The sequence below is a fragment of the Cryptotermes secundus genome, unplaced genomic scaffold (genome assembly GCF_002891405.2).
Source record: "Cryptotermes secundus unplaced genomic scaffold, Csec_1.0 scaffold109, whole genome shotgun sequence".
NCBI lineage: Eukaryota > Metazoa > Arthropoda > Insecta > Blattodea > Kalotermitidae > Cryptotermes > Cryptotermes secundus.
In genome coordinates this window covers 523,963-547,239 of record NW_019737086.1, presented here as the reverse complement: position 1 = coordinate 547,239, position 23,277 = coordinate 523,963, and the positions used below count along the sequence as shown (strand labels likewise).

Below are 23,277 nucleotides of genomic sequence, written 5' to 3'. Positions count from 1 at the left end.
TATAAGAATAATACATAAGAATTCAGTCCGTACCTCACAGGAAACAGATCCGAACCCACGATCCCGGTTTCCAAGCGAGCGAAGACAGTTCATGCCTTAGACCGCTCGGCTACCGTGACCGGCCACAGTGAATATAGGCACATTAATTCGTTCATTCTTTCATCAATGCCTCTACAGCCCTTTGTTAGGCCCTGGCCTCTTCTTCAGTTTCATAATCGTTTCTACACAGTCGGTAGAATTCCTCGGACGAGTGATCAGCCCGTCGCAAGGCCGCTACCTGCATACAGGACAATACAGACACAGAATAAACGCATATACAGATACCCATGCATTCGGTGGAATTTGAAACCATGATCCTAGAATTCCAGCTTAGCCCGCGGCCACTGTTATCGGCACATAGGCACATACACACTAGTATTTGCAAGTGAACTGTCTATTGTCTTTGACATAAAATGCTGATGTTTACACTACACTGATACTTAGTTGTCGTTTCAGCACTAGTAATTCGTATTTCGTGGGGTTTTGAAAGTGTAATATCTTCTGTTTCGGTTCTTTGGTCCGATCCTGTTCCAAAGAAAATTCTAAACCAGTAAATCTTGGCGAAATCTATATGGGAATCGCCCCATTGCAAGACTTCTACCTACATATGATACAACACAAAAGTACAGCGATCATACAGCCTTGCGTGGGATAGGATTCGAACTCACGTTCAAAGTGCTTAATCAAATGAAGACTTTTAGTGCGTTAGATTTCGTAACTACTATAATCAGCGACATCATGGTTTTAGAATAGTGATAATTGTGAATGGACGAGGAATTTGTTAAGGTAGATTTCAAAATGCTGGCACGGATTTCGTTTCGAGATGCTATAGGTAACAACTAATTACAAAGTTGCATAGTCATCCCTGAGCAAATTGGATCCCCGTCTCATTCAGAACATACGCGGTGTGTCGAGCTGCCAGTCGCTGTTCGACTGTTTTCACGATCGAAAGAAGGTAAGTGGTTCCTTGTTGAGAGGTTATGTTATCAGCAGTGACAGTCCATGAATTATAGCTAATATCAGGCCTATGTTTTCGAAAGAAACAATAGATCTGTTCTATGAAACTGTCAATTTAACACGTTAACAATCATACTTTGTGGTTTGTTTAACAACGTTCTCAGTAGTGCAAACTATATAGCGTCAAATATTAGGATGGTTAATAGATGATGAATTAGGAGGTGGGTGCAACGAAGCGGTTGTGGCATAATTTTAGGTACTGTAACTTGCGTGGAGGGACTGGCTACAGATTCAGAGATCCGGTTTCGATTCCAGGCGCTACCAGATTTTCTGAGAGGTAGTGGATCTGGAAAGGGGGTCCACTCAGCCTCGTGGGGACAATTGAGGAGCTATTTCAAGGAAACAGCGGCTCCTGTCTAGAAAACCGAGATTAACGGCCGTGGGGATCCGTTGCGCTGACCACGCGACACCATCCATCCCCTAAAGTTGGCACTAACTTCGCCGACAAGCTGCGGTCGCTCGGTCGGTATAGTTCGTTTGCGGACTCAAGCCACGGAGTTTCTTTCTTGTCTTTTGTAATATAAATTCGGACTGACTCATGCCCATCTAGTGTTGAGGTTAAGAAAGCTTGAAGTTTACGTCTATTTCCCCATATTTCTTCATGAATTAGTACCTTAAGCATGGTGACAACTTCACTGTTACAGATTGCAAGCACATTTAATCCCATAGTTTATTTCCTTCGCCATGTCTGCCATTCTACGCTTCATACACATTTTGTAGCAGAATTTATTATCTACGTGTAAAATTTTACATGTCTAACTCTGATGACTCATTAGTTATCGCTATCAGAGAAGTACTACTCGTATATGTTTCGTACGTCATCCATTTCTTGTTTTACATTGTACGAAAAATTGGCTTAATTTTGCATGCTTTTCGACTCTGTATTACTAGAGATACAACAGCGTTACATAACGTAGGCATAACGCAAGATCGCACGCCGCCATATTAACATAGAATTTTAAAGCAGAAAGAAAATTACAGGAAAATTTCATTCTTATATTCTGGTAAAACTAACAGAATATTTTGTCTTTAAAACCGAGAGTGTTTGAGAACAGTGTGTTGAGGTGAATATTTGGACCGAAGAGAGATGAAGTGACAGGAGGTTGGAGAAAACTGCATAATTAGGAGCTTCATAACTTGTACTCTTCTCCAAGTATAATTAGAATGATTAAGTCAAGGAGAATGCGGTGGGCATGGCATGTAGCATTAATGGAGGAGAAGAGGAATGCATATAGGATATTGGTGGGAAAGCCAGAAGGAAAGAGACCACTGCGAAGACCAAGGCGTAGGTGGGTGGACAATATTAAGATGGATCTTAGATAGGATGGGATGGGTTGCATTGATCTGACTTAGGATAGAGACCAGTGGATGGCTCTTGTGAACACGGTAATGAACACTCGGGTTCAATAAAATGCTGGGAAATTGAGTAGCTGGAAAATTGGAGGCTTCTTCAAGATGGGCTAGCTCCATGAGTAAGAAAGTTTTGTCTTTAAAAGAACAATGTATAAACAAGCAAACATGAATACAAAGCATCAGATTGGTTCCCAAACTGTGTTCCACGGAACCTAGGTGTTCAGTTCTTCCCCAGATAAATTCTTTAATGTGAGGTTGAGTTCCTCACGGTGGTGACTATGAAGTGTGCCATATTTTGGGATGTTACGCTGTGTTCTCCCAGCATAGCATTAAAGAAGACAATACTCTTCGAATTCGCTAATGGTTTACATGAACATGAGGCTCAATATTCACGTCAATTTTGTATTAAAGTGACAAAACTGAACACACTTAGCTCGCTCCTGGCTCATCAAAATGGAGAGTAAGAACGTTTAATGAGGGAACGAAATTCTCACAGCGGTTATTATGAAGAATACTATCTCCTGGGATGGGGTCATATCTCAAGAAAACAATAACATTCTAGAATATTTAATGTTCTGCAGTTTTGGACGAGTTTTTTTTTTAATGTGCGCTTGAGAAGATATGTAATTATTGTGACGTGCGCCCTGAAAGCTGCAACCTGCCCATCTGCTGGGCAGGGCTTCACGGAGGACGTTCCATTGGTAACACGAAATGCACCGTTACTCTGGGATTTTGATGGAACTATCCATGAAGACTTATCCATGGTAACGACTTCTAGACAGACATTTCCTGCACAACGAAGGTGTCGTTTTCGTGACAACGAATAGCTGAACTGTTCGACTCAGCGTCCCCTATCCGGTACGTCAAGCAAACATAAAGTAGCGTCAGTTCGGAAGTGAGGAAGTGAGTCGGCAGTGAATTAGCATGCTTTCGAGAGCTAAGCAGAGCTACGCAGGGAGGGATTCGTTATCCAGAAGGAGGTAAATGTGTGAACTTATATAATCTAGTGTAATTGTAATAGTGACGTCAAATAAATCCAGTCACCAAATCTAGAAACCGCAATTATTAGTGCGTTATCCCGGACGTACGTGACATTATGCTACAAAAAAAAAAAACACTCCGTGGCCTGTAGTCCGCAAGCGAACTATACCGATCGAGCGACCGCCGCTTGTCGTCGAAGTTAGTGACAACTTCAGCGGGATAGAGGGTGTCGCGTGGTCAGCGCAACGAATCTCCACGGCCGTTAATTTCGGTTTTCTAGACCGGGGCCGCTATTTCCTTGAAATATCTCCTCAATTATCCTCACGAGGATGAGTGGACCCCGTTCCAGAACCACTAATTCTCAGAAAATCTGGTAGCGCCGGAATCGAACCCGGGACCTCTGGATCTATAGCCCGGAAGTCTGACCACTAGACCACTGAACAGGTCTGATTACATATAATGACCTTTGGTTCTATATAATATCCCTCCGTCATTAAATTTCGTTCTTGTCTGTTATCCCATCCTTCCTCTGGGCTGGGTGCTACGAGACATGCGCAGTTTTTAATGCATAAAACGATTTATATCCGCGTGTGTTTCTTCTGTAGGGAACGGTGTGCGTTCTAGCATGTACAACAGTCAGCACGTGCTGCGACACTTTCAGATACGAGATAAAATGTGCTGTAAACAATCTTTCGGCTTTCTAACTTCAATTTAATTTTACGTAAATGTAATTCTGTATTTACTTCTTGCAATGCAGTGACTGTCAATTATAATTTTCTTTTGTACTCTGCACCAAATTGCCTTATGTAAATCAAGTTTATGACTGAGTTACGTTTGGCCCCCTGTGGCGTAATGCCTCTCTGTTGCAAATTGGGTTATTCTGTTGTAACGAGTCTATAAAGAGACGTGATATATTTGTCTTCCCGTTCTTTTCCCTCATTTTCATTACTCCTGCTTGTTTGAGCTGCTGCCTCTACATGGTCATGTCTCTTACATTTCCTTTATAAACAAGTCTAACAATCTCACCGTGTTACAACCCGGAAGACAGAACCCTTAGGAGCCGGAAAGGTTATGCAGAGTGCTCTCTTCAAGATTATAACGCCGTGTTATCTGGTGGAGATCCACCGACGATCCTCCGAGACCAGAATTTTCTAGCTTCGAAGGGTTCTATCTTCTAGGATATAACTAGGTGTAGTCCGTTGAAATCTGGTCTAGAAAACCGAGATTAACGGCCGTGGGGATTCGTGGCGCTCACCACGCGACACCCTCTATCCGCTAAAGTTGGCACTAACTTCGTCTACAACCAGCGGTCGCTCGGTCGGTATAGTTCACTTGTGGACTACAGGCCACGGAGTCCGTTGAAATTCAACCTGTTTCTTTTTTTCGGAAAAATATATGTCTCCTCCAAATTCAGGGCTGAAAGAGGAAGTTTTCCAGTCTGCCTGCTTCATACTAGTTTTCTTCTTGGCTTAGTTTTCAACACTGATGATGCAGATGAAATGCTTCTCCGAAACGACGGTTGAATTTAAAGGGGCTACATATTTCAGAAGATATCACTCTTCATAACCACGGCTCTGAGTATCTCAAATCCTATTTTTGTAGCTCAGCTCAGCTTCGAGACTTCCTGTGTCCACAAAGAGAACACATTTCTCTTACTGTTAACTTCTTTCTCCTTTTCACAATCTATCTCATGTACTAATGCTTGCTATTATGTGGGACATTTTAGGTAAACTGACGAAGTTCCGTTTGAGCTATGCCAGAATATAAAATTGATATCGAAGTAGAAAATAAAATATATATTTAATTTATTGACGTTTAGGGCGTTTGGAGGAATGCATATAGGATATCCGTGTGAGAGCCATTAGGAAAGAGATCACTAGGAAGACAAAGAAGTAGGTGGATGGACAATATTAGAATTGATCTTAGAGAGATAGGATGGGATGCTATGGACTGGATTGATCTCGCTTAGGATAGGGACCAGTGGAGGGCTCTTGTAACCACGGTAATGAACCCTGGGGTGTCTTAAAATGTTAGCAATTTCTTGAGTAGTTGCAGAATTTGCGGCTTCTCAAGAAGGGCTCAGCTCCATGAGTGGGTTTGTGAAGTTTGTCTTTCAGACACCGCACTACAACTGTAATCTTAGATATTGTACGTATTTCAACAGCGCAGGACAGAATGCTCCATTTTTGTAGATATGGGAGCTACACTTGTATCTCAGCCGCGTGAATTTATCAGTCACTCGTCTCGTAATCTTAAGGCGCTCCTATCTGTCTCGACAGTTGGCGGCGCGAGTGGTTGGCAATTAGCAACGCAGGCATACAGATCATAGCATGTTGTTGGGATAATTAGTGTACCTCTGAGGAGAATAACAACACGCGGAACCTCAACAGATACACGAGCATTGCCTGCAGAGTGAAACGCCCGAGGAGGTGAGTACCGCGTACGTATGATCTCCTTGTTTTGTTACTGTGTTAGCTTAAACAGAGTACGAACCTCTATACACTGTGGAACCGAAACAAGAGATATGGCAGTATAAAAAATGGTTCATATTTAACATAATAACCCGGATTAGTTTCACACAATTTCGAATATTTGATTTCAATTAAATGTTTACGTACTTTTTTTGTAACGTTATTTCGTAATATTCCGTTACGTAAATTCATTTAATTTACTGGAATATTTCTAAAATTGGACTAACACCCAAGTAAACATTTTCATAATTATTATCCAGCAAGTGGTTATACGTCAGGTCTAGAAAACCGAAATTAACGGCCGTGGGGATCCGTTGCGCTGACCACGCGACACCCTCTATCCGCTTAAGTTGACACTAACTTCGCCGACAAGCGGCGGTTGCTCCGTCGGTATAATTTGCTTGCGGACTAAAACCACGGATTTCGTTTGTTGCATTAGTATACTAGTATCTAATACTGTTTATTGTACTACAGTCCGTCAACAATGCAAAAATTGTTACTTCTTTCTTACACTCTCACCTTCTACACAATATGTTTCGGCCATAAATTGCCATCTTCAGGTGTCTTAATATGCTAAAACTGCTACACTGCACTAATATTGTCCATTCGGCACATATGCGACTGCACGCTTCATGCTTCGTAATGATGCAAGAGGAAAATACTCCTTTCTTACTTAAGCTTATGGGCGTTCAGATGCGCTCCTAGGGATTTGAGGAACAAGAAACCTGAATAAACTGATTCCACTTAATTGAACTCGTGTGTTGATAAGGCCGAGAAATTTAGTAAGGTGTTAAATCTCCAAGCGAGAGTTAATAATTAACACCATAAAGCAGAACCCTTCTCGATAAGCTGACAGTAGCTCAGCTAGTACAACAGTTTTCCGAAGATCCATTGCTATATTCACAATAGTTCGTTGTTGGTCCTAAGCCAGTGAAATGGGGTGCAAAATATATCATCCTAAAGATTCTACAGTAGATTCTAAAGGGTTCTGACGATGGTGTATAACACTCAGAATTACTGTGTTTCGGGCTTCGTCCATCGTCCGGTATTCTAGACACTAGCATAATATAACGTTTCGGAAACTGGATCTGTTTCCGTCCTCAGGTGAAGGAGGAGAAAAGACATCTACTCTGTTGGGTCCATTAGAAACGGCTAACCTGTCTCACACACTCCACATTATATTCGATATGAACGTACTGTCTCGCCGTTGTTAGCTTAATTTCCTTATTTTGAAAAAAAAAATTAAAGGAAGCTTATGAGATCACTTTGCTGTATCTGTGTCTGTGTAACCCCCTATCGTTGCTACGCAACGACTAGGTAGACATATTCCCACAGCAACGAATACACGTGCAACAATAGCAGTATTGTTGGTCGCGGGGTTTTCTATGCTGTCCGTGTAGTGTCAGATGTTCAATATGTAGTGAAAGCAAAGCAAGGAGTGCAGCAAACGTACCTTGACCGCGCCATAGCTCAAGCGGTTAGTCGCTGGCTTCCCAACGCGGCGGCCCGGGTTCGTTCCTGGGTCTGGTCAAGTGGGATTTGTGGTGGACAAATTGGCGCTGGGGCAGATTTTCTCCGAGTACTTCGGTTTCCCCTGCCAATCTTCATTCCACCAATTGCTCCACAATCACACTCACCTATAATCTGGGTTTGGTACAATAGGCAAGAAGTGGCTGCAGTACAAGGGATTTAGTCCCACCCCACTAGGAATAAAAAAAAATAATACTATTGATCCTAGCCATTTAAAGGAGAGTGTTTCTTCTTCTTCTTCTTCTCCTTCTTCTTTAATTAACTCTCTTTCTTTTTCTAAAAAACGCAGCTTTTCGCCCACACGTCGCTACTTCTCGTTCATGTGCTACCAGTGCAATTGTGCAAAAATAAAATGTTGATATTTACTTTTAAATGAACATCGCAGAGCATGGAAGGATAATTGTCTTATCTATTCTGTCACTTGGAAGCCGCGGAGAACGACTATTCTCAAGGTCAGGTATCCTGACTGGAAGTCTTCATGATTCTTCAATTACACACTCGAGGTCAGGGGTGGGCAGACTCTTTATCAAGAGGACCACAAAAAGGGTCCCATACATTTTCAGGGGCCGCTAAACTATGCGAATCGCGCGCGTGGAGTTTATCATGCTTATCAACTTCGGGATGAGTCGCATCCGTCAAGTATGTCGCAATTTTCCTGCAGATATGCTATATATATATGCGTGTGACGAAATGGTTTCCACTGCAGAGACAGCAGCCGGATGCCAATTTCTACTTGGATGTCCAGGCACGTAGTCTTGCTTGCTTATTTATTTGCGTTCTACTAACAACAAGTTAAAGCAATACCAAATTTAGAGAATCAGTAAACATATTAATCTGAAAATATTTTCGGATATTCCACGGATCCTATTCTTACAGCGACTTAATATACGCTCGCCTGTTCCAATTCAGAATTAATCCTGAAATTATTAATCTCATAAACAGTCGGTAGGACTACTTGGACGGGGGACTAGCCCGACGCAAGGCCGCTACCTACACAGGACAACACGAACACAGAAGAAACGCAGACAGACATCCATGCTTCAAGTGGGTTTCGAACCCACGATCCCATTGTTTAAGCCTTAGACCGGGCGGCCACTGTGATCAACTTTCATATACACTGCCATAATTTCAATATTTATTTCAGCAGCTCTTTTAGTTTTTGTTTCTCCGTATGTAGACCGCCTCTATGGTCTAGTGGTCAGAGTTCCTGGCTAAAGATCCAGAGGTCTGGTTTCGATTTCCTGAGAAGTAGTGGGTCTGGAACGGGGTCCACTCAGCCTCGTGAAGATAATTAAGGAGATATTTCAAGGAAATAGCGGCTCCGGTCTAGAAAACCGAAATTAACGACCGTGGGGATTCGTTGCGCTGACCACGCGACACCCTCCATCCGCTTAAGATGGCATTAACTTCGCTGACAAGCGGCGGTCGCTCGGTCGGTATAGTTCTTTTACGGACTGAAACAACGGAGTAGAGTCCTTGAGAGGGTAACAGTCGCTCAGATGTTCAAGAAATGCTCGCCTATTTAGGAACACGTTCCTGTGCCACGTTCACGGAATCTCCTCACTGCGCCCTATCCTAAGTCATAGTTCGCACAATGTTATTAGGATAACTGACTCATGAAATAGGGCCACGGGATGAGATATGTAGCGTGCACTGCTGCAAGGATTTATATATAAATATGTGAATGGGAATTCCCAGAAAAGGAAGTCACTGGGGATACTTAGTTGTGGATAGGATAATAGCATTGAAGTACATCTTAGAGAAATATAATGTGAAGATGTGCAATTGACAGAATCACTAAAGAGGCCCCATGACTGATACCTGTGAACATGTCAATGGATCTGCGTGTTCCATCAAAGTTGGAACAACGAAGACAGTGCACCACGAAGTTAGTCGCTCGTTCAGTGAGTTAAGTTCCTAGTGGCCTCTCTCCTTCAGGAACACATAGACATAAATGGGATGATAATATTAAGACGAATGTTAGATAAATAGGATTGGGTGGTATTCCTTGGATTCCTCTGGCACAGGATGGGGACCAGTGGAGGGTTCCTGTGAAGACGGTAACGAACTTTTGGGTTCCATAAAATATTGACAAATTTTTGAGCAGCTGGGTGGCTGGCGGCTCCTCAAGGACTCAGCACCATGGTAAAGAGTAAAGCTCTCCCTGTAACAGGCCGTGGAGGCCCATAGGGTTGTGAGACGTCGAGGCTCCCACATTTTCTCTAGACAGTCGGCTCACAGATGGTGGTAAGTTTATCAGCCTAACGCGCCGGCCGCCCTTTACCTCTCGGAATATTTCTGGTACTCATTTCTGTTAGTGGCTTTGTCGACCTCAGAGCCATAGTGCGGCTGGAAGAATTAGGTCAATAGAAAAAATCCACCTCATCGGGAATCGAACCCGCGACCTTCCGGTTTGTGGCATAGTGCCTCAACCAACTATGCTACCGGGTTCCCCTCAGCTCCATGGAATTAGTTAATTAATAATTTTCAGTGTTCCATTTAGAAGCTGGCCTGACGTGTAATTTGCCAGAATCCATGAACCACGTTTTATTCGGTGTAACGAAAGTGAGCAAATTCCATCACTGAAGGAAATATCTACAGAAGGGATTCTCTGCCTCTTGTCATACCGCGACCCAGCTAAAATAGTACATATATTTACGCAGTTCTACGCGCTTTTTGCACGTTCGTATCAGGCTGTACGGCGGCCTATATACCTCCACAATCTCTTTGCGCCTACTGCAAGAAATTTTCCTGGATAGCCATGAAGAAACACCCGAAATATTTCTCCAGTTACATTTACTGAGAACATCTGCAGAAAATCTTGTGACATGCCAAAACTGTTCTCAAGCACAACTACATTTTAAATAATTCTCGGGGACCTAACTGGGGGGGGGGGGCACGACCCGCGCTTTTAGGAACCATGTTGTACAGAATTTTAATATTTCTTTGTGCTGTATGTATTTCTTTATACAGTGATTTTGAGCAAACATATCGATTATCGATGTAGCATGCAGAACATGAGCCTCTCCCAGCGGTGGTTATAAAGCTTTATATCTTCTGTGATATAAAACCGTGTAGCCCGCTGAAATTCAACCGACGTTTCGGAAAAAGCAAGAAACCAGCGTGAAAGTTTGCCACTTGCTTTCAAGCTGGTTTCTTGCTTGGCTTATTCTTCGACCCTGAAGATGTAGGCAAGATGTTCCACCGAAACGTCGGTTGACTATCAACATACTACACGGCGTTATATCCCCGAAGACAGAGTTCCTTATCGATGTAATATATTTTAATGGTTCCTTTTAATTAGATAACTGTTGAGATCGATTGATTTCAATTTTCTGTTCACTTTCGAAGTCACTGCTAATGACTAACTGCCCTCTTGTGATCCAGAAATCACCTACTAATTCTGTAGTTACACTGATATGTTTAGATGTTGTTGTTGTTGTTATTATTATTGGAGAGGGTGGGTTTCCCCATGCACTTAGACCAGATATTGGTCCATTGTGCGTCCACCTGTGATATTCTACCAGTCTCTATACCCTACCGGTACTGGTGCGTGCCATCAGTCCCGACTCAGCCAGCGAGTTCGGCCTGTACTGGCTCAGCGGTATCTCGATGCTTCCCCCATCTACCAGAGGCGTTAGAGACTACTGTTGGGCGGGAAATGTCCTGAATTTGGCTCAGAGGTTCCAGTAAAGCTACGACACGGGACCCATGGTTTAAAGTCCCTCCCAGAGGACTTGTTCCCTGAATTTTTCCGCCTTTAAAAATTCCACGACCTCCGCCGGGTTTGAACCCGCGTACCTTGAGTCACGAGGTGGGAACGTTACCCCTAGACTACGGAGGCAGCTTGTTTAGATGGTAATTCTATACGTTACAGGTCTAGAAGTAGCAATAATGAAGATTCAAGATGACGTCAGTATGTATTTGTACTTTTGAGATCAGTTGAACGATAATTTTACATGCCTTGAGTTTGTATTACATTAGCATGGCTGCAGCGTGTTATGAAATGGGCTAAGATGCTAATGAACTCAATCAGTAAGACGCATCTGACTATTAGCGATAAGTGGATTTTCCACTTGAGAGCGCCTGAATAGTGTTGACTTTTAAAATATGACGGCAGACACCGCCACTGATTTCTAAATAATAGCATTAATATGCTGCTACTTAGTTTCACTTCTTATTTAGAGTCGCATTAACTTCAGTCATTGCCTACGTCCGCTTTCTGGACCGTCCAATTGAAGTGGCTGTTGTGACTTTCGCCAGTTAGAGTTCCCTTACTGCATGTGATGTACAGGGTGGATTGTCTTTGGCCCTTTTCCTTTATATAGCATTACTCTATCTGTCTTTCACCTACTTTCACCGCCGTGGTAGTGCTCCAAGGTCCTCTGTAACATTTCGCAACAAAGTGTTTTTTTTTACGATCAGGAGTTGTTGATCCTACGCCTAACCCCCAGACTGTAGGACAACACCTTATCGGCTGTCCACGACTGCTTATTCAATACGCTCGCAGCTACCCTCCATGCGTGGAGGCCGTCTCCCTCATCCGCAACCTGAGGACGCGCCGTGCCGTGCTGACAAGGAACCCACTTATCGAATACAATTAGATTGGTCAACTCAAGGAGGATGAGATGGGTAAGTCATGTAGCACGAATGCGGCCGAATATGAATGCATACAGGGCTCTGGCGGGAAATCCAGAAGAAAAGATGCCATTAGGAAATCCCAGACATAGATCATCATAGATAATATCATCGAGAAATAGGATGGGCTGGTATTGACTGGGTTCATCTGGCTCAGGATAGGGACCAGTGGTGGACTTTTGTGAACACAGTCATGAAATGTCGGGTTCCATTAAAATGTGGTTAAACTCTGGAGTATGCGAAGAACTGCCGCCTTCTCATGGAGGTCTTAGTTCCACGAAGTTAGTTAACATGTTAGTATAAAAATTGACGGTTCTAATCTGACGTTGGCAAATTGATACAATGTCTCTAATTGGCCTAATTCATATCGTATTGAAAGAGATGTAATTCGGTTGGAGGGGTGACATTTGTAAGCCCCCCCCCACAAGGAGATCTATTGGCGTCCCTGCTTGTCTCGTGTTTCAAATTGCATATTATTTTGTTTGAGGAAAACATTCACTGAACGAAAGATGTTCGATAGCATTACGTAAGCAGTTCACAAGTATTCAGTCTGGTTCGCATATGTATTTGTACGCATGTCAGTGAATTCATATCGAGAGGAATTTCTCAGGCCCAAATTCAGCATGATGGCGTATTCGTATGTAAGAATATACTCGGATTTCTCATGTCCGCATCATACTCATGAAATACTCCGATGTTAATGTTCTTCAGCCAATAGATATGCAATAGAAATTTGGATTCGTTTGCAAGGATAGATATTGCGACATGACACCTGAAACCCGGAATAGACGTTCATTGCTAGGAATGACTCGGTAAACAGGTTACCGCGGCAATGAACACTTAAACATAGAAGGGATTGTTACGAAATGGTGTTTTCTGTTGGGTCCGCCCCGATGCTGTATAACGAGGATCCCAGGCCACCTGAGGAATGATTGAGGGAGTCACTTGAGACAGCAGTCGAAGATGATTGAGAAGAGATGGTAACGAGTCAGTTGTAAGTTAGCGTGTGATTTGAAGACTTTAGTGAGAGTGTTATAAATCCGTTGCCAGGATACGACTAGTGAAGAGTGAGAAGACTTAGTGATTTGTAGTGTGGAGATAGGTGATATCGCTGTAATTACGTATAGTTATGAGTTGAGTGGATAAGTGCAAAGATTGCATTCACGAATCAAAACCCCATGAATACTCAACCCTAAACGTAACAATATGAAGAAAAATGATTCTCATAATTGGAAAGAAAAATTGATAATACTTCAAAACCTGTCACTTATATCCTTTTTCATTATTGATAATACGTCTTGCCGATCTGAAACATCTCTGTGTTTCTGACAAAAGCAGGTTAAATTTCGTAGAGTAGCCATAACCCCTCACCTTCCGAATTCAATTTCAATGTCAAAGTCGAAGTCAAAATTCAAAGTCACAATCCGACTGACGGTCAGTCTTGGTGTCGAGCGAAATTTGGGGGCTTATGAAGAGATATTTATTATTGTTTGACAGTTTCGGTCTAGTTTTTGTGGAGCGCCCTCTCTGACGAGAGGATGGGTCTGTCATTTTTCAGAGTCAATGTCTGCAGTAGTAAGTAATTTGTCATAATCTAAAGGATATTTACATTTTACATGTTAAACATGTTAATAAATATATATATATATAGGCTGAGCTTAAGGCTCTCATATTTAACAGAATTACAACGTAATGTCGGGATGTCTTAGGACAGAGAAATATATTTAGATAGACTTAGCATCCTCACGAAGGTTCTGGTATTGAATGCAGTAGTGTCTCATGAAACGAACCGCTGAAGAAAGAGCAACAAAGTCTACAGACTGACGCTGGTGCAGTAATAAATAATTAGCATACATGGATACTTCACTCTTTACTCGCTGTCTAAAACGTCTTTGAGGTTGTACCATCATTAGATAGAGATACAAATCTTAATGTTGTCATCAGAATGTTACTAGATCTCGTTGAACACATAAGACTTTTCTTCCATTTTGTTTCTTACTCAAGATACAACATATTCTAGATATTTTGGCTTATCGCGGTAATCGTTTTGAAACAGACCTTGTATGGTGAGGCAGCTGTGGTATTTTCATTTAAATATAAACATATACTAGCTGATTATTAATAATAAAATGTGGACGCTACAGTCCATGGCGAACCTTAGCTTCTGTTTCATAGTATCTTAATCATATAACAAATCAGTAAGACTCCTTGGACGGGGATCAGCCCGCCAACTACACAGGACAACACAAACTCAGAAGAAAAGCGGGCAGATATCAATTCTTCGAGTGAGATTCGAACCCACGACCTCCGTGTTTGAGCGGGTGAAGACTTTTCGTGCCTTACACCGCGCAGCCAATGTAATCGGCAGCAGATTGGCATACATTGTAAATATACAGATTGGTGATCTGCTTACGCATGTAATGACTTGAGATGTTTACATCACATCCAAATTCGTAATGTCGAATACACAGACATACATGTTACAAAACATAAGCCTTAGACGCACTGCGCACGCCCGACTGTAATCATCCGTTAGTAGGGTATGATCCTTGTCAAAACTAAGCTCCGTGGTTTGAGTTCGCAAGTGAACTATACCTACCGAGCGACCGTCGCTTGTCGTCGAAGTTAGTGCCAACTTTAGCAGATAGAGGGTGTCGCGTGGTTAGCGCAACGAATTCTCACGGCCGTTAATTTCGGTTTTCTAGACCGGAGTCGCTATTTCCTTGAAATAGCTCCTCAATTATCTTCATGAGGTTGAGTGGACCCCGTTCCAGACCCACTACTACTCAGGAAATCTGGTAGCGCCGGGAATCGAACCAAGACCTCTGGATCTGTAGCCAGGAACTCTGACAATTAGACCACAGAGCTCGGTCGGCATAGTTCGCTTTGGACTAAATCCACGGAGTTTGTTTGTTTTATGAAATTACGCTATTTTGAGTCCTAGTTTTAAAATGATAATGCTTACAATGTTGACTTTATAAGTGTTTGTTAAATATAATATAGAATATAAAGATTGTGTCCTATGAAGAATGTTCATACCGAATTTCGTGTAAATCCAACCATTATATTAAAGTTATTAGGGTAGAAGTCGGAAGAATGGTTGGACAAACACAAGAATATGAATATTCCATAAGGAAGATGAGGTATAAAGTTAAAGTTGCCCCTGTATTTAACTAATTAAACACTACGCCATGAAGGCGTATTGGGAAGTGGATGTATAGATCCACATTTTCCTTGACCTCGGCACTAGCTGGAGGCAAGTGGTGAGCTTGACGCCCCCGGTATCCATTGTATAGAAGGAAGATATCCTATAAATACAAAAATGCAGATATTTCATAGCGAAAGATGCCGACAGGCTGTGTATTTCGCAGTTACGTCAGGTTCGAAGATAACGAAGTCTAGGCTCACGCGTCTGGCTTATACCCATAAGCCCTCCACTTAGTCTCCATGCTTCACTGAACAGTGCTATCTCCATAGGGGAATTAACGTTAAATTTCAGGTAATTTCTCTTTCAGCATGTTTTATTTAATGTGTAAACAAAGGCTGTCAGTTTGTTCACTCGCGTTTTGCATTCCTGTCACTGATTTAGAGCCCAAGAACTGGCCTCCATGACATTTATCGTAACGATTTCTGCAATGGAGAGATATTGTAGTGTTACAATTACAAGCTACCATCCTGAAACGTCTATGTATAACACAGTCCGTCAATAATGCAAGAAATTGCTCCTTTTCTTCCACTTCCACTTCTAACACATCATGTCTCGGCCCTAGATGGCCATCTTCAGGTGTCTTATTAAAACTGCTACAAGAAGCCGGAAGGTCGAGTGTTCAAGTCCCGATGAGGTCATTGGATTTTTTTCAATTCACCTAAACCTTCCGGCCGAACTATGGCCCTGGGGTTCACTCAGCCTCTAACAGAAATGAGTACCAGGAATTAATTAAATAATTTTCCTGGGGAGTAAAGCTCGGCCGGCGAGTAAGGCTGACAAACTTACCGCCATCTTTGAGCCGATTGTCTAGAAAATGTAGGACCCTCAGCATCTCACAACCCTATGGGCCTCCACGGCCTGGTACAAGGATAGCTTTACTTACTTTACACTGCATTAATATGCGCTAAAATCACACGCTGTAGTCCACTTAATATAATAAAATAAATTCCATTAAAATTCTGTGAAATTCTATTCACCTCACAAGGGGTGTCGTCAATATGTTTAGAACTATAAGTTTATTTCCAGGTGTTTTATTGCAGCTGCTTGTTGCTTGTGTTCCTTAGCCCTTTGACTAATGAAGACAACACCACACGTTGATAGAGGGAACAACACACAAGCAAGGGACAGATTGCAGACGTAACAGAACAACGGGCTAACGAACACAAAAACAATACGCCGCAATTCACTTGAAGGCGTTGAGTAACCCATGAATAAACCTCGCGATGACCTGTAATCAGGTCGAATTTCGAAACGGGCACATCTCGAATACAAACATGTACTGTTACCGTTATATATGTTTTATATAGCTTTATCTTAGCGGAAGGAACACTTTAGACGGAAACTCGTGTTGTATGAAGGGTAATGAGTGCTTACTGAAGCTGTTAAAAAGCCTCCGTAGCCTGTAGTCCAGAAGCTAACTATACCGACCGAGCGACCACCGTTTGTCGGCGAAGTTGGTGCCAACTTTTGCGGATAGAGGGTGTCGCGTGGTCAGCGCAATGGATCCAACTGCCGTTAATCTCGGAACCGCCATTTCCTTGAAATAGATCCTCAGTTATCCTCACGAGGCTGAGTGGACCCCGTTCCAGACCCATTACTTCTCAGAAAATCTGGTAGTGCCGGAAATCGAACCCGGGACCTCTGGCTCTGTACCGAGGAACTCTGACCACTAGACCACAGAGGCGGTCACCTATGAGATGGATAATACCACAAAACATTGCCATGAACAATATAAGGTGTTAAGCCGTCTCTTAATCATAATTAAGTAACACATCGGCAAGAATCACGCTTCGCGTTTAGATCGACTCTGATATTCTGTTTCTCTTATTTGACGACATAAAAGTCAAATAAAAATCTGCGAAGTAAGTGTGAACTTTCTGAAAATATTCAAGGTCAGTGCAATAGTCTATGAAGTCAAAATCAGGTCTGTTCTAATTACTAAAGAACGCCTCAGTGTCTCATTTCTTTCGCCTATGTCAACTGGACGTTTAATGATTATCGTTTCCATTTAAATAGTGACGTCAAGGGACACGCATTTCACTTTCTTTTTCCTTGGCCCTACAGCCCCAGAGGGCCTAGGCCTACCTCCATGAACTTCTCCGTTCACTTCGGTTTTTCTAGATCTTACACATTCGGTAGGACTCCTTGGGCAGGCGATCAGCTCGTCTCAAGGCCTCTACCTGTACACAAACACTGAAAAACACACACACACAAACTAAACATCCATGCCCTGAGTGGGATCCGAACCCACGATCCCGGCTTCCGAGCGAGCGAAGACAGTTCATGCCTTAGACCGCGGGGCTACTGTGACCGGCAGTGTATAAGAATAATATATAAGAATTCAGTCCGTACCTCACAGGAAACAGATCCGAACCCACGGTCCCGGCTTCCGAGCTAGCGAAGACAGTTCATGCCTTAGACCGCGCGGCTACCGTGACCGGCCGCGTTTCAGATTACAAGGTAAAATAACCTGGAAATGTATTTCGTCACATAAAACGGAATGAAGATTGTCACTTCGGAGATATAAAACTGCGTTAAATGTTATTTAATATTACAAAAGAATAATCAACTCCGTCCAATGTGACTGATATTTTTTTCCCTTCTCTCCTTTTTAATCTTTCGTCCTTGACATGTTTCGGTCTGAGAGACCATCTTCAGAAGGATATATCAATACAGGCAGAAATTACTATTACAATTGTAAATATCGACACATAACAAATACAATATCATTACAATGCCATGAATATAAAAGCTCATCCTTTGACTAGCGCGACGCGCATGAATACATTAAAATATTTTATAAATTATTAAAATTGCTGTTTACAAGTGTGGTTTAAAAAGACTTTGTTAGAATTTAGAACCAATTTGATTCGTGTCCTCTATACTGCCTCTCTTCAAGGGAAGACAGTGTCTACCTCCTCATGGTTCCACTTTTTTATGAATTGGACTCCTTAGTGTCGGTTTGTTGTTCGGGCCACGCTGTGTTGTTAATCTCTTAAGAAATCTGTTTCTATTAACTTGATATTATTTGTTGTGTTCAGTTAAACAGAAAATTTATGAACTCGAAAGCTTATAACAGATTGGAAGTCTTGTATTTTTCTTATTGCTAGTGGGGTGGGACTAAGTCCCTTGTACTGCGGCCACTTCTGGCCTATTGTACCAGCTCTAGACGATAGGTGAGGGTAATTGTGGAGCAATTGGTGGAATGAAGATTGGCAGGGGAAACCGAAGTCCTCGGAGAAAACCTGCCCCAACGCCACCTTGTCCACCACAAATCCCACTTGACCAGACCCGGGATCGAACCCGGGCCGCCGCGGTGGGAAATCAGCGACTAACCGCTTGATCTATGGCGCGGCCCTAAGCCTAGTCTTTGTATAAACTAGTCAACGCTTCTTTCTTTATATTCCTTCTTTGCGTCAACGTCCCCTTTGTTGTTCTAGAGAAATGTGTGTTAGAATGCACAGTAGCACTGCCGTCGCCAATGAAGAAGCAAAAGCTCACGGTGAAGTTCGTATCCTTGAGTGATGCGTTCAATTGACAATACGCAACCCCCACATACACTCGTCTCATCAGGGCTATTGAGTCATTATCGCCTCTGAGCTCTGACCCACGAAAGCAGCATGAAGAATAGGAAGAGGTTCCGAGTGGGACGTTGCTGGCTTTAACCTGATGAACGAGCCAATCGACACATAATACATTTCTGCTAATATACAAAACCTCTGAACTGGAGAATGAAGCGGACAAACAGATTTAGATCATGCCTGTTTGCGAAACATGGGCATGTTCTGAGAACGACACAGATCTACAACTAAGGAACCTAAAAAAGACGTTATTGTGTTTGTGAAGAAGAATGGCGCAAGACAGTTTGCTGTAACAGAACCGATCCTTCATTGATATTCTAGGACTTTATGAAGAACTTAGTGCGAGGATATGTGTTACCGAAGGTGAAGGTGTGTTGAGTATTTAATATTCGCGTACATTGTGGTTAGTGGCATTTAAAGAACCATAAAAGGCCCAGCGAATTGTTAACACAGTGAAAAAAAGAATTTTTATTATTGTGAGGAGGGAAAATCACGGTATCTCTTGGTGATAATATATAACAAAACAATTCTTTAGACCTTTATAATTCTATTTCAACAGAGTCGAGAAATCGTGTTGCATAAACACAGACTTTCCCTTTGACAAGGGCCGCGCCATAGCTCAAGCGGTTAGTCGCTGGCTTCCCACCGCGGCGGCCCGAGTTCGATCCCGGGTCTGGTCAAGTGGGATTTGTGGTGGGGCGGGTTTTCTCCGAGTACTTCTGTTTCCCCTGCCAATCTTTATTCCGCCAAATTCTCCATCATTATAATCACCCGGGGCAAGCTACAATAGGCCAATCAATGTCTGCCGTGCCGAGTGGACCCAGTTGGACTCCACCCCCCACTAAGGGAATTAAAAAAAAATCTCTTTGACACTGGAGAAAGCAATAGTGATAAAGATTTGTTTGTGAAAATTCATGCGTGAGCCATTATTTGTTAGGCTTGAATATAAATTTAAATTAATTATGTCTTTATGATGACGTACTGAAATAAATAAACATATTTCCCTGGAAACATTAACAGCCTTGGTGAGTGTCATACTCAAAATTTCTAACATATAGGGTTTTGTCTGTGTATAAATCAGAATTTCTATGTGTATACAACGGGCGGTTCTGTGGTGCTCTGACATTTGATCGTGTATTAAAATAATCCTCCTTTTTCAAGTATGAAAATTTTCAATGCAGAATTGAAACTATAATATAAGGAAAGCTTCTCCTTAGATATTAAGATTTCAATAGAGTTGCCTTAATCAGTACGCTGTGAAACCCTACTCTGTCAAGTCTGAATAATTTCAAGGAAGCCATTTTCTATAACGAAATTGTAACTTTAAAATACCTGATTTTCAATGGTTCCTCCGTAAGGGTCCGGAACATTTCCTGTTTAAATATGAAGTTAATTAAAACATATTTTATGAAGAAAATGATAAACTTATTTTTAAAGACTGTTTAATTGCGACTAAAAAGAGGGAGTTTTACTGCTGTGCTCATATTGAAATCTCCCTCGGTTCCAGGAATAACGCCCATTTTATTTCACCACCGAATGGGCCTTATTTGACACACCATAAAAAAAGGAAGTCGTGGCATTGAAAGTAGAAATTTTCCAAAGACAGGCTCCACACAATCTCAGCTCTGGCTGACTCAACCGTTCCGCTTGACTTTGAGGAGAAATGTCTGTCTGAAGGAGGTGCAGAACAACAAGACTTCCAGGGAAGAAGTCCTGAGTCACCCACTAATTCGAGCAAAATGTCGGACTCTACCTATGTGTCCGGTCTTGACGAACTTGAGAGCAACAAGAATGAATTATCGCTTAGCGGGGACACAAACAATATTGGGGCCGAAAACCGCGTATCCGTGGACTCTGCCTCATTGAGGAGCCCTGTGGACTCAATGGTAGGGGACGACCACCACCAACTTCTTGGAGAGCACACCTCTGCCGTTCCTGTCACCATGAACTCCACGTGGGGGCGGCGGCCCCGCAACCTGAGCTCCAAGTCTAGTTCCTCTACAAGAAGGTACCACTTAGCGTACATTAAATGTTGGGTTAGACCGCGGATGCAACCCCCAGTACTCACTGGATATGAGGCTGGGTGGGTCTCAGAGGCAGTCTGGACGCTGTCAAGTAGAGGAAAAATCGCTTTTCCATGCCCGGAATCCAATGTCGCCCGTTCATCACATACCCTGTCGCTATCAGAAAAATGACAGTTTTATTGTTTTCTTTGCTGCTTTAATTTATAGTTCTCAGGGTTATCAAAAAATTGCTAATGAGATCTGAGCCTATTTCCTAATTTTCCATGTGCCCACCTTGGTTTAAATCCCACTTACAGCCAGCAACTTCACCTTCATACTCGGCACCTATTTCTTTGTTCATACATCGACCCACTGTGCAACACAGAATGTAGGCCCATGCCGAGGAATGGCTACGAACATAAGCGACCGTGGCCTAATTTATCGCCCCACTGTGCAACACAGAATGTAGGCCCATGCCGAGGAATGGCTACGAACATAAGCGACCGTGGCCTAATTTATCGCCCCACTGTGCAACACAGAATGTAGGCCCATGCCGTGGAATGGCTATGAACATAAGCGACCGTGGCCTAATTTATCGCCCCACTGTGCAACACAGAATGTAGGCCCATGCCGAGGAATGGCTACGAACATAAGCGACCGTGGCCTAATTTATCGCCCCACTGTGCAACACAGAATGTAGGCCCATACCGAGGAATGGCTACGAACATAAGCGACCGTGGCCTAATTTAGGATCTTATTCCGGAATTTGTCTATAAGAATTGTGGAAAACCACGAAAAACTTCGCTTAGGTTAGTCGATGCCATGGACGAGGTTGGAACCGGGCATCTCAGTAATACAAACCAGAAGTGTTTTCGCTTGGGCCAAATTTGCATTAAGTGTAACTTGTTTCCTCAAATATAGATTCCTACCGTCACCTTTGACAGATGTATAAATACAGCTACGAGCTTCGGCCTTACCAAAGTCACAGCGATTTGTAATGAAGAAACCGGCCCAATGTCTCTTGCACATATCCACAGTATGTAAGGAATGTGACTATGTTAATAAGCACTGGGAAGGCCAAACAAGTCGCGAGAGCTGGCCTTTCAATTCCTGGCAGATGGCACACTTTCATCTTTTCTTCTCTACCGTGCAGACTGAATCTGGGGCCCACACAGCTTCCTATCGGGGACTCCTTTCCTAAAAGTAAAGCGGCCGGACCGTGCCTCTGACCTGTCACCTCCATCTAATCTAATGTTAGGACAACGCCGTAGCGTAGTTGGTTGAGACACTGTGCTACAAGCCGGAAGGTAGAGGGTTCGAGTCTCGATGAAGAGGATTTCTTCAATTTGCCTGATCCTACCATCCGCACTATGGCCCTGGGGTTGACTCCGCCTCTAACAGAAATGAGTACCATGAATCTTCCTGGGGGGTAAATGGCGGACGGGGAGTAAGGCTGACAACCTCACCGCCATCTGTGAGCGGATTGTCTAGAAGATATGGGAGTCAACCTCTCACAACCCTATGGGTCTCCGTGGCCTGTTACAGGGATAAATTTACCTTTTTGGGACATTTGCCCCCTATGTGTTTATGACGTGGTGGATAAGCACAAGGATGGCTACAGAAAACTTCGAAGTACGTGTATTTTAAAGCATATCAGTGCCAGATTACAATAATTCTACCTGTGATTAGTTCAGGAAGGTTGATTGGCATAGATACAGGACTGTTTGGGAGAGACTGATGTTTCTTATTGGGCAATCTCTGCGACAGCATTCAAGGAAACAATAAAGAGAACCCATAAATAAAATGCAATATTATATCCTTCAGTGAGAATTTGCAAAAGGATTTTGTTATTCTCCGCATTATTACCGTTCCTAACTTCATAGTTTCAAGAATTTCTTAAATCTAAAATTATATATTTTCCGAGAATAGCGGCTCCGGTCTAGAAAATCGAAATTAACGATGTTCGGGATTCTTTGCGCTGATCACGCGACACCCTCTATCAGCAAAAGTTGTCACTAACTTCGCCGAGAGGCGGCCGTAGCTCGGTCGGTATAGTTCGTCTGCGGACTAACGCCACGGAGTTTAGTTTCTATTTTTTTTTTCCTTTGGCACTACAGCCCCAGTGGGCCTAGGCCTACCTCCATGAACTTCTCCGTTCAGTTTTTCTAGGTCTTACACATTCGGTAGGACTCCTTGGGCGGGTGATCAACTCGTCGCAAGGCCTCTACCTGTACACAAACACAGAAAAACCCCCACACACACAAATTAAACATCCATGCCCTGAGTGGGATTCGAACCCACGAACCCGGTTTCCAAGCGAGCGAAGACAGTACATGCCTTAGACCGCTCGGCTACCGTGACCGGCTTAGATTCTATTAGCCTTGTAATATTATACAGTATTCATATCTTCAAGTAAGGAACACCGAGTCCAAGGCAGACATTGTAATGACCTCACT

At 42.9% G+C, this 23,277-nt stretch overlaps 1 protein-coding gene across 6 annotated transcripts in view; it reads left to right on the top strand.

Annotated features, from left to right (window-relative positions):
• Positions 1-23,277, top strand: part of LOC111870020 (G protein-activated inward rectifier potassium channel 3) — a 47,119-nt gene that overhangs the window by 4,514 nt on the left and 19,328 nt on the right. Inside the window, exons 1-2 of one of the 6 annotated variants that reach the window (XM_023861951.2) lie at positions 5,672-5,819; positions 20,326-20,826. The exons of 2 other annotated variants lie outside the window; for them this stretch is intronic. In XM_023861951.2, coding sequence (XP_023717719.1) covers positions 20,558-20,826 — 269 coding nt within the window. In that variant the 5' untranslated portion in view covers positions 5,672-5,819; positions 20,326-20,557. Of the gene's footprint in view, positions 1-5,671; positions 5,820-11,845; positions 12,024-18,872; positions 19,188-20,325; positions 20,827-23,277 lie in introns of those variants that run through there. 3 more of the 6 variants (XM_023861953.2, XM_023861952.2, XM_023861950.2) reach the window with 3 other exon arrangements.